At 43.2% G+C, this 11,658-nt stretch overlaps 1 protein-coding gene across 1 annotated transcript; it reads right to left on the minus strand.

Annotated features, from left to right (window-relative positions):
• Positions 1-5,549: 5,549 nt before the first annotated feature.
• Positions 5,550-9,825, minus strand: LOC116913928. Its single transcript, XM_032918195.1, has 4 exons — positions 9,749-9,825; positions 8,403-8,569; positions 7,964-8,050; positions 5,550-6,040 (listed from the first exon to the last, which is right to left on the minus strand). The coding sequence occupies exons 1-4, from the start codon at positions 9,823-9,825 to the stop codon at positions 5,769-5,771; spliced, it is 603 nt and encodes a 200-aa protein (XP_032774086.1). The 3' UTR covers positions 5,550-5,768.
• Positions 9,826-11,658: the final 1,833 nt, after the last annotated feature.

Below are 11,658 nucleotides of genomic sequence, written 5' to 3' on the forward strand. Positions count from 1 at the left end.
TGAGATACAGAGGGCAACTTCCTCAAAAGCAGAGGATCCTGGTGCTCTGTTTCCCCAAATAAACTGCGAACCTAGGACGTGGACTTCATGGTCATTTTCTCATGAGAAAGTAACTTTGTTTATAACAATTAGACAGCAGCACCTCTAAGATGTCTAAGAGTTGGACTGCTGACAGATTTCTCAGTCTGCAAGGAGGTTTGGGTCACTTTGATCCAAGATGTGCTATTGCTAGACAAATAGCAGCTGGTGAGAACTAGAAACGGTGGGAAACTTTTATCCTGCTTTGCCTTTAAAAGAAGTTGAAACTGAATAAACTGCATTGGCTGACTGGGCTGTGTAACCTGTGTCCAGGGTAATGCGACCCTCACTTGGCACCTCAATGTACCAGACTGTAGCAGTGAATTAATTAAACAACTTTGGCTCCTTAGTACAGTCATGGCACCTGCCCAAGAGTTCTCTGGTTTTGAGAATGAAAGACACATTTCTAATTCTCTTGACAGCTACTACATCTCCCTTCCACCCAGCATCCCAGGTTTCCACCTTTAAATCTATGTTTTTATCTTTGCTGCCCTGTTACCTTCTGAGAAACACCCCACTCCCCCCAATAGGTCCTATTCCCTTCTACCCACATCATAGGCTGCTTTCTCTCCTGTAGCTCTTAAATCTGATCCTTCTAACTCTGGATCATGGTGACTCTCTTCATCCTCTCCTCTCTCCCAACCCCATGACCTGTCTTTCTGTCTTTCTGCTCAGCCATTGGCTATGGCAACTCTTTGTTATCAGTTGAAGCCCTCAGGGGCACTCAGGTAACTTCTGACCCTGTAAGCCAGCCCCAGTCACATGTTGTCCCTGTGATAGCTGCCTCGGTCACACTGTCTGTCCGCAGCAGTAAAACCCTAAGTAAGTCAGAAGTTGATACCAAGGCCTGGGTATTACTGATAGGCCTGACCATACTTTTATTTGGAAGAACGTGAATTTTGGGACTTTGGATTTGGAAAGCCACGAAATGGTTTGAGTGGGGCCCAATGAGCTATCCTGGCAGGAAGACTTTGTGGCTGTGAGTGATTTTAACTGCATAGACCTGGCCCAGGAGGCTTCAGGGGAGAATAATTTCGGTGTGTGGCCTGGAGATTGTTTTGTGGTGTTTGGTGGAAGAATGTGGCTGCTTTTTGCCCCTGTCTGAGAGAGTCTGCCTGAGGCTAAGGTGAAGACTCAGGATTCATTGCACCGACAAAAAGTCTCAGAAAAGCCCAGCAGAGACTTTGTTCTCTGTTAAGTCTCAGGAGGAGAATTTTTGGCAAGTGCAGCGAGATTAGTAAAGAAACAATATATTATATATTGTTCTGGTATTAAAGGGCACCCACAAGTGAAACGGAGCCATGTCTGGACCCAGCACAGAGGCCCCAGCAGATGCTTTGAGCGGATGCCATGCCCACACGTACTCAAGACACTTAAAAACTATGCCTGTGTGAAATCTTTCTATACGTCCATATACAGATGTTCACAGTAGCAGGAAGTTCTTTCATGACGGCCTTCGGTCTGGCAGTCCATCCACTGACAAATAGCAAAGTAAAATGTTTGGTAATATATGGAAAAGGACTCGGTGATATAAATTATTATAAAACGATGAGGAGAAACTGGGACAAGGGCATGAACATGAGATCACGATGTATACCGACTTTTTAAAAACACATATATTCAAAGACATGAAACTGTGACCAGGACAAATGCCCTGTTCTGATTGAATGCAAAGATTACAAAACTATGATGCTTGCCCGATTGAGGTTACAGGGACCTTGTCGCTATAGCAACCACCTTTACTTGGATGGACCCCATAGAATAAGAGGAATTACTTCAGTGAGGAAGTTGTGCTCAGTGGTTTGAATAAATCTTGTCCCCACGGAAACTTGCGTAAAAACCGTGATGCTTCTGTTCGGTGCCACAAGAGCAGGCTGTGTTGTCTTAGGGGCCTGTGCCCATTTGCCCTTTTGTCTTTCTGCCATGTTAGGGTGCAACGTGAGTCCTTCACCAGATATAGCCACCCATCTTGGTCACCCGGCTCCCAGAACTTGGAGGTAAATAAACATCTTTCCTTTATTAATATTACTATTAATTATTAATTATTATTTATTATTCTTATAGGGAAAGACAATGGGTTAAAAAATGATGAATAAGCTCTGCTGTTAACAGAAGTGTCAGACTTTCAGCAGCTCAGAAACAAAGACGACGATGCACACACACACAAACACACACACACACACACACACACACACCTCAGCCTCAGTCCTGTGGAGCCACTTTGTGGGAGAGGCAGGGACATGAGGGGGAGTCTGCCCCCTTTCTGATGGCCACCTACCTTGGGGCTCCCATCGAGTGCCTGACACATCTGGCTGTCAAGGACACAGAGAATCATGGGATGGTGGAGTGATTATGTCGACAACTGCTGGGGACGTTGTGAGTGTCCCAGGCTTCCAGCAAGAAACAGCAAGGGCTTTTAAATATTTTTAAAATGTGCTTTTATTGTCTCAAAAAAATAGCAAGAGAGGTACGGTGTTTTTAAAGTCAATAAATAAAGCTATGCCAGGTGGCGCCACCCTTGAACCTAGAGAGCTAAGTCAGAAAGCTCTTGACATCCAGGCAACCTGGGCTGTAAAACAAAACCCCTGCCGGAAAAAAAAAAAGTAATAAGAACAGAAAAAGTAATAAAAGGGGGGAAAATATTGCTGTAAAAACTTTATGAATATCCAAAGCTACTACCTAAAGACTAACCATGGACGGCCCCGGGACTCTGACCCAATAGGTACAAATAAATACCTGGGAAGGAGGACCAGTGGAGGGGGAAGCCCTGGGGTCCTGCTAGAAACCCACAGTGAAAGACTGTCGGGGGGAGGCAAGGGTGGGGAGGGGAACACCCATAAGGAAGGGGGGAGGAAGGGATGTTGTCCGAAACCGAAAGGAAAATAACACTTGTACATAAAAATACTCAAGTTAATAAAAAAAAAAAATGAAAAAAAAACAAACTTATAATTACTAAAAAAAGTAATAAAAAGAGGAAAATATTGCTGCAAAAAAACTTATTATTGCTAAATAAGATCAAACAGAAAAATTACTCCAAAATGTACTATCTGGGCTAACGACCAGGGAATATAGTATTCCTGCAGTTGCAAAATCTCGCACAGCCATGTTCATCCATTTCCTACCACAAAACTGAGACTACTCTGTAGGTAATGCGCTGTTATCTACATCAAAGCACCCAATGTTATACATGAAGAGCAGCTCAACAACTTCCCTATGTTCATGCTGCACTCCCTGATCTGTTGGAGCGACTGTGGGTGTCCGATGTGTCTCCTCACCATGGAACAGTATTTCCCCACGTTAAAGCCAGAAATATTGTGGAAACAACTCCAAAGAAACCTCTTTGGACCTTCTCTCATCCACACTACGAAAAGAACAAGATCATTTGCAAAAAATGGCAACAGTGTGAGTCCTGAAAGGTCAGAGGAGGAGGAAGAATGGAGGGTTTGCAAGCCACTCACTTCAAGAAATGCTGGAGGACTCAGGTACACACTCACAGTGTGTCAACAATGTTGTCTTGAGGAAAAAATACACAACGGATAACATATTACTTGACAAATCCATGCCAGAACGACTGAAGCTACGTCGTAAAGACTCGAGTCGAGGAAGTTTGCTAATTGAGTTTATAATGTATGGAAATTATATGATGCTTCCCCTTTGCTCTCCCTTTGCTCCCCATCATGAGCTTGGTTTTCGGTGGAAGGGACGGTGTCTGTGAATGTCACCCGTGTTCCCGTGTCCCCTTTGATCTTCTTTTCTGACACCTACAGTGATGGGTGACGGAGGGAGTAACCGTAGCCAACAATTAATTATTCTTTACAAGATAAGCTCCAACGTGAGCCCAATTAAAGAATTTCTGGACACCTCTTCCTTTCTAAAACCAGTACATCTAATGAATTGAAGCCCCCGGCCTGTCACTCAGGCTTTCGTTCCCGTGCACGCTTACAGAGGTAACCACTGCCCTTCTCTCTCCGTCTGGAAATACCAATTGTCACCCTTTAAATGCTCCGTGTCCTCCTGACCCCTGGAAGTTTAACTTAGAGGCTTTTACAGCTCTTTCCTTGAGATGACACCATCTGGAAAGGTGTTTCTGGGGACAAACATAACTGCGGGGCATTTTAGCAACAGAACACTGTTCCCATATGCAAGGCACAGCACTTGCAAGAACGAAGCAAATGCTCAACTTCAGCCTGGACTCGGAAAGAGGGGTCTTGATGGACTCAAAGCTTGAATTCTTCGGACCCTGCTACAATTTCTCCATCATAACATGGAATAATAAACAAAGGGTTTCAAACACCACAACATTCCAACATCTTGTCAAAAGTGATTATTTGAAAGGTCACAACTGTGGCATGTGACACCTATGGGTTCCAACAGGAACGTACTTCACCACACAAGCCTCAGACATCTCACCCCATCCAAGCTTACGGTCCCATCTGACAGATGTGTGAAGAAAGGTTTCAGTCATGAACAGCTATGGAAACTGCAAACATGAGGCTTGGGAAGGACATGACTGTTCAAGGGGCAGCATGCAGAAGAGATTTTATGATAATCTCTCCCTGGTTGTGTTAAGAGTTATTGAAATCTACACATGTGATAAAATTTCACACACACACACAGACAAAGACACACATACATACACAGGCACACATGCACACACAGGCACACAGTCACACAGACACACAGACATACACACACACACATAGGCACACACACAGACATAGACACACACAGACACAGGCACACACACAGACATAGACACACACAGACACACACACAGACGCATACACACACACACACACACACACACACACACACACACAAAAATGAGATCTAACATAATTTCCAAAATGTCAATAGGTGACTTTATTTCACAGATAACAACTTCCGATTTAGAACAACCAGCTCTATGGTTCTACAATGGAGGCTCCTTGGGCGAGGCTGGATGAAGATTCCGTAGTTTTCCTGAACCAGTGCTACATTATTTTTCTAATATTAAGGGCTTTTTTTTTCAGTTGGTTGTTTTTGTTTTGTGTTTTGTTTTGTGTGTCAGACTGGATTGAAACCTCTAGACAGTCAGATCCTGTGGTTTAATTTTCCTACACATTTAAACACAGTTAAACCTCAGGGATGGCTACCTTGAAATTCTGTTGCAAAGTAGCAAAGCTCCCATGATCTTTAAGGTAAGAATGGATTCTATCAGCTGATAAACAGGACCCAGGGCTCGGACCCAGCAAGGAACGATGTGGGACTTTTTGCCTTTCTTTTTTTTTTTTAATTTTTCATTAGATAATTTTTTTATAAATTGCTTTTTGTATTAATTTTTCTTTTTTAAATTTTTTATTAGATATATTTCTTTACTTACATTTCAGATGTTATTCCCCTTCCCGCCTTCCTGTCCATCAGCCCCCATTCCCTCCCCTTCCCCTCCCCCAACTTTTTGTCTTTTTAATTGAAAATAGTTTCTTCGCTCACAGGATACACCCCAAGGAGAGTTTCCACTTCCTGGGATCCAATAGGAGGGAAGTATGAATCTTCATGGGAAGGGGAAATGGAATCCAAAGGAATTTTGTAAACATCTGATTTGCTAGGGGCTTCTTTAAAATGTGTGCCATGTTAAGTTTAAACCCTTGCACTGCATGGAAAACTGGCTTACGAGGTGCACCTAGGTAGTGGGGACACCAGCTCAGGCTTTAAGAGCAACAGAACAAATGGGTAGCATCCCAGGATGGCTCACAAATGAACCCCCACCCGCAAGAATGAGAGCCCACTGCACACGACAAGTGCACATGTCGAAGCCTGATTTGCCAGAGGCTGAGAGTGACATGTTTACCTGGCGGCCGGATGGTTAGCATTTTAAGGAGAATCCATGTGTTGCCAAACAAAGCAACATTCCTACCTTTATTCTTGTCAGGTTTGTATCCCCCGCCTCTCAAGATATCTTCGAGATCCTTGTCTGACCAACCTACAGAAAAAACATACATTTCAGTGGCCAAAAGAAAAAAATCTCAGCAGCAAACATTTGGATTAGTCAAAGTTGTCCATGACACGTGAGTGTTCTTCATGGAACTGAGAGTGTGGTTCAGTGGCACAGCAGATGTAAGGTCTCAGAACCACACCTTGTGCTCATACTAAGGATCGATAGGGAGGGGGAGAAGGAGGGGGGAGGGCAGGAGGTTGAGGGAAATAAACAAGGAAGAAAGGGGGTAGGCAAAATTTCAACCGGCCCCTCAGACAGCTCATTGCCGATGTATATGTTCTGTAGAACGGCCAATCATCTTGAGTGTTTGTGTGACCACAGAGAGAAGAAATACAATCCTATAATTAAGTTCAGATGAGACGCCATCCCCCTGCCTCAATGGTAGCTCTCTGAGGCTCTGACTCTATAGAAGACTCTGCTTGTTAACTGAACCAAGGAGATTAATGCCTTTCTGCAAAAATAAGTCTCAACTTTCTCACGATCTGCAACACAATCACAGATGACTAATACAAGAAGCAGAATCATTATTAACCATAGTTCAGTGATTAAGTACACATCTTCCTGAATGTCCTATGCTCTGTGTGCAAAGTGTGCTTAAAGCCGTCCCGCTGTATTCCAGAGGACAGAGGGGTGATTTGCTAAGCCCCTGGCATCACTGTTCCTTCTCTTACTTGGCTTTGTCTGCTTTGTGTCATGAGACCACTTTTGCCAGGCAGAATGAACGTCGTACCAACTGGATGACTTGGGAAGCATTTCTTAAAACTGAATGAAATGAATCCGTCAGTCCAGGACAGCCACTGATGGTGCTTGTCGACAAGATTTCGGGTGAAGCCTTTGTAAGCTACCGTGAGTCTTTTCCAGTGGTATGGGTGGTGTTAGCAGCAAGTTAGATTTTTTTATTATAGCATGCAGCATTACACTGAACTTTTATAAACCATAAGAGAACAAGGTTTTCCAAAAGACTAACCTGCAATGCTAGAAAACTACAAATGGGCACAAGTCCATTGAACGGGTGTTGTAGTTCAAACATGAAATGTCCCTATAGGCTCATGTGCTGGGACTCTTGAGGCCTGCTTTTGGAAATACATCACTGGAAGGTGACATCTGGATTTTACTAGCCCACTTCCTGTCTCCGTCTCTGCACTTCCTGCGTGTGGATACAACGCGAGCAGCGGAGTCCTAGCGGGGCCTCATTGCTTCTGAAATGATAAGCAGAAAGAATCCTTCCTCTTCTCTTCACTTGCTAGGTCCTTGGTCAGGGCAGCCAGAAAAGTAATGAAGGGGAACTAAGTGATGAAAGGTACTAAACACTTTTTAAAATGTATTATTCATTTATATATCTGTTTTAAACCCTTTTGAATTTAATTGTATTTGTGTGTGTGTGTGTGTGTGTGTGTGTGTGTGTGTGTGTGTGTATGTGTGTGTGTAGGTCAGAGGACAGCTTTCAAGCTGCATATCTCAATATGAGAATCCAGGTTATCTCCTAGCAAGATTGACATTCTAGAAATTTCTAAGAAGTATAAAATAATGCCACTCTCTGACAAATTGTTTTTCTCTCGACACACAGACTCATACAATGTGCTATTTATGTTAATATGTATTGGTTTAGTATTATCATTTTATACGAACAATACTGATTTTTTTTAAAAAAATTAAATATATAGATGATAAACAGAGGTAGATATGACACACACAGACAATAGTTATTGAGATTCCCAATAATTCAGAGAATCCCAAGACCAAAATATATCAGTCCTACTGTTGTGGGGTTCTCCTGCAGCTCGACGTGGCCCAGATCTGGCCCAGATCTACAGTACTCTGGATGTCTCAGAACGCCATTGCAGGTATAAGACAAACCATACCAGGAACTATAGCACTGGCCTGTGATGTTGAGCATCTAGAACTTACCTCCTCCTTCTCCTGTACTTGGCTTTTTGGGGCCATCTAGATTGTTCTGATCATTCAAGGCATCTTCCAAGTCAAATCCATCAATTTCTGGGGACCACAGAACAAAAAGAGATAATCACTGCTGTACTGGGTAGTTTTTTATGTCGGCATGAGCTAGAGCCATCTACAAGGAGAGAACCGTGTTTAGGAAAAGGCCTCCATAAGCTCAGTTAGGCATTTTCTCAGTGATCGGTCAGTGGGGAAGGACACGTACACCGTGGAAGGTACCATCCCTACACTGGTGGTCATAAGCGAAATAAAATAAACCCTTTCTTTTCTATGTTGGTTTTGATCATGGTGTTTAATTATCACCGTAGGAACAAACTAGGATACCCACTGAAACAGGTAGCTAATGTGGAAAATCCTTCCTTCCTTTTTTTCCTCTGAGAGCTTGTCTTACCCATAGGATTTGACGGTGCTCTAGTTGTTCCTGGCCTTCTCGTTGTAGTAGTGGTGATGTGGTCCCCTCTCTTTGACAGTAGGAGGGAAAACAGCAATAAAAAATAAATAATAATAAAATGTATACCTACATCATAGTTTAAGGAAGTCACACCGTGAATAGACCATCGTTAGTACTTATTAAAGCTCCTATACAACCTCATGACTACCCGGAAAAAGATGGCAAAGAGATGGAACAGGTTTAAGTGAGGGAGATTCTAACCATTCTTCATAGGTTGGGGACCGAGAGACCCACATCTCACCACTTGACCAGAGCTAGAACATGAGCCCAGATCTGCTGCACACATGGAGTAGGGAATTCTAGACGATCCCCGAGACCTTTGAGCTATGGTTTCCTCCACTGTTAGTGCAAGAACTGAACAGCAGATTACGATGCCCAGAGATGAATGAGCTGGTGTTGTCTGTAATGTGCAGAGAATTGGTTTTTCCTCAGAACAAACAGGGAAAAACAAGGGGGAGGAGAGGAAAGAAAGGAAATCTGGAGTTGGCTTTTTGAGAAAAGAAAACAAGATTCAAAACTTGTTCTAATGACTCAAAATTATAAATGGGAGAGGAGGCATTGCAACTAATACTAAATAGGTACAAAGGAAACTACAATGGACAATGTATTCCAACAAATCAGACACGCTAGAGGAAATGGATAGAGTTCTAGAAACACACAAACTATTAAGGTGATTATGAAAAATCAAAATATAAATGGATGGATGAATGATAATTAGAATAATTAACAACCTCCCAACAAAGAAATATCCAGGAAAGAGAAGGTTATAAAAATGAATTCAAAGAAAAGTTAAAGCTAATCCTTCTCAAATCCTTGCAGCTCTGAAGAGGAGGAAAGAATTCCAAATTCACTTCATGAGAACAGCATGACCTTCACGCGAAGCCAGAGAAGAATGCCAAAAACAAGCAAAACTACATGAATAGAGGCAAAAATCAAGGAAACATTACATTAACAAAGAAAATGAACAGCATATTTAAAAGATTGCACCTTATAATCAAAACTGGATTTATGCCCGGGACACAGGATTGCTCAACATAAATTAAATCATTAAACATTAAAAGTATGAAGCATAAAAACCATGTGATCATGTCAGTAGGTATAGAAAGAGAAATTGACAAAATTTAACATCTTTTTGATGATAATTCCACATATCAGCCATAGGAGCTAGAGTGGTTAGCCCGAGTTGTCAACTCAATGAGTTCTAGAACCTCCTGAGAGAGCGGCCTCCAGCAATATGGTAGGAGATCATCTTGACTCGGTAAACTGTGTTGAAAAGAAGCACCTACGGCAGATGACATGGTTCTTCGGTCTGAGATCCTAGCCTGTACACAGGTGATGGAGTGAGCTGAGTGTACGCCGTCATCACTCAAACTGGGCAAAAATAACTCTCCCTTAAGCGGCTTCCACCCTGGCACTTTCTTAGAGCAACTAGAAAAGTAACGAAGATGAAAGCGATGTCACCCAACAGAATGAAGACCACACAGGATGAGGGACCAGGGTACATAGTCAAGGGGGAAACACTGAAAGATTTCCTTCTAACCTGAGGAACAAGACAACCGTGTCCAATCTACCAATTCTATTCAATGCAGTACCAGCAGTCCTAGCAAGAATGAGGAAAGGATATTGAAAACAGTCTGTAGGTGACAGGACTGTATGCACAGAAGATCCATGAGAACCAAGTGTGGTGGTGCCCACCTATGAACCCAGAATCTGACAGGCAGACTCAGGAGGAGGAGGACTTGGAGGGCAGCCTGAATTATATAACAAATTTCAAATGAGCCTGGGCTACAGATATGGAAAAATAGACAAACTGAAAGAGGAAACACTGGCATATCCATGGTTTTGAAGATGAACGAAGTAGTCATAAGCCAAAGAATGTAGATGGCAAAAGCAGAGAAATCACTCCCCCACAGAGCCTCCCAGAGGAATGCTGCCACACAGGCACTAGTGCTTTGCACCATTGAACTATCCCTGCAGCCTCCCTTGATCATATCTGCTGCCAGTAACGAAACTTGGAATTTAAGACAGTTTTCCGAAAACTTGCTGGTGGCTGTGATATGAGCAGCTTTTCAATATCTAGGTGGTTTTTTAAATCATTGTTTTACTCATCATTTATTTGCTTATTTGTTTTTGGACAAGAGATCTTGCTGTTGTAACCCTGAGTACCCTGGAACTTGCAATACAGAACAGGATTATCCTCAAACTTTTGGTATTCTCCCCACCTCTGCCTCCACAGTGCTGGGATTACAGGTGGTGCCACCCTGTATGACTACTACTGAACGCTTTGTTCAATGAGATAGGTGGCAACAGGAATCGGTGTGATTCTGTAAAATATTACATTGTGCATTGGTTGGGGTATCAGTGTTTCCAAGTGACCAGTGCACAGTGCTAGCAAACTGTGAATGATCCATTCAAAGAATAGGAGAGTCCAATGGAAGAGCTGGAGAAAGGACTGAAGGACCAGAAGAGGTCACAGACTCCAAAGGACCATGAACAGAGTCAACTAACCTGGACCCTTGGAGCTCTCAGGGTCTGAACCGCCAACCAGGGAGCATGCACATCTGGCCCTAGGTCCCCACACATATGTAGCGGATATGCAGCTTGGGCATGTTGGCTCCAAACAACTGGAGCAGGGGCTGTCCCTAAAGCTGTTGCTTGCCTGTGAATCCTGTTTCCCTGGCTGGGGTACCTTACTAGCCTCAGTGGAAGAGGATGAATCCAGCCCCAAAGAGGCTAGATGTGCCAGCTAGGTGTGGGGGGTGGGGAGTGGGGACAGATACCCTTGGGGGCTCCACCCTCTTTGAGGAGAAGGGGAGAGATAGAGGGAGAGACTGTGTAAGGGAGCAGGGAAACTGGCAGCAATTTGGATAAAAAGGGAGTAAATAAATAAATAAGAAAATACTAAAGAAAAAAAGCACATTGAGTTCTTTCCCCTTTTCTCCTACACATTTGCATGAGTCTGGATTTTCTCCGCATGTTGTACTGAACCTCAGGAACTTATAACTGCTCAGTCCAGATGCAGATATTAAAAATCCAGGAGGAGTGGTAACACACATCTGTAGTCCCAGCACAGGGGTTGGGCGGTGGATAGGTAGAGGCAGATAGATAGATCTCTGTGAATTTGAGGCCAGTCTGGTCTGTCTAGTAAAGTGTGGTCTACATAGTGATTCCTAGGTCTGTCTCACAGTAACACACA

This window comes from Rattus rattus, chromosome 12, assembly GCF_011064425.1.
Source record: "Rattus rattus isolate New Zealand chromosome 12, Rrattus_CSIRO_v1, whole genome shotgun sequence".
NCBI classification, from domain to species: domain Eukaryota; kingdom Metazoa; phylum Chordata; class Mammalia; order Rodentia; family Muridae; genus Rattus; species Rattus rattus.

What these genes read in the sequence shown, in the direction of transcription:
- LOC116913928 (XM_032918195.1), bottom strand. Translation starts at nt 9,825, where the DNA reads ATGACGGCGTACACTCAGCTCACTCCATCACCTGTGTACAGGCTAGGA. An exon ending in GAAGAACCATGTCATCTGCC is followed by an intron (nt 8,570 to 9,748) that starts GTAGGTGCTTCT and finishes TAAGTACTAACG; the next exon opens with ATGGTCTATTCACGGTGTGA. An exon ending in AGCACCGTCAAATCCTATGG is followed by an intron (nt 8,051 to 8,402) that starts GTAAGACAAGCT and finishes TGTGGTCCCCAG; the next exon opens with AAATTGATGGATTTGACTTG.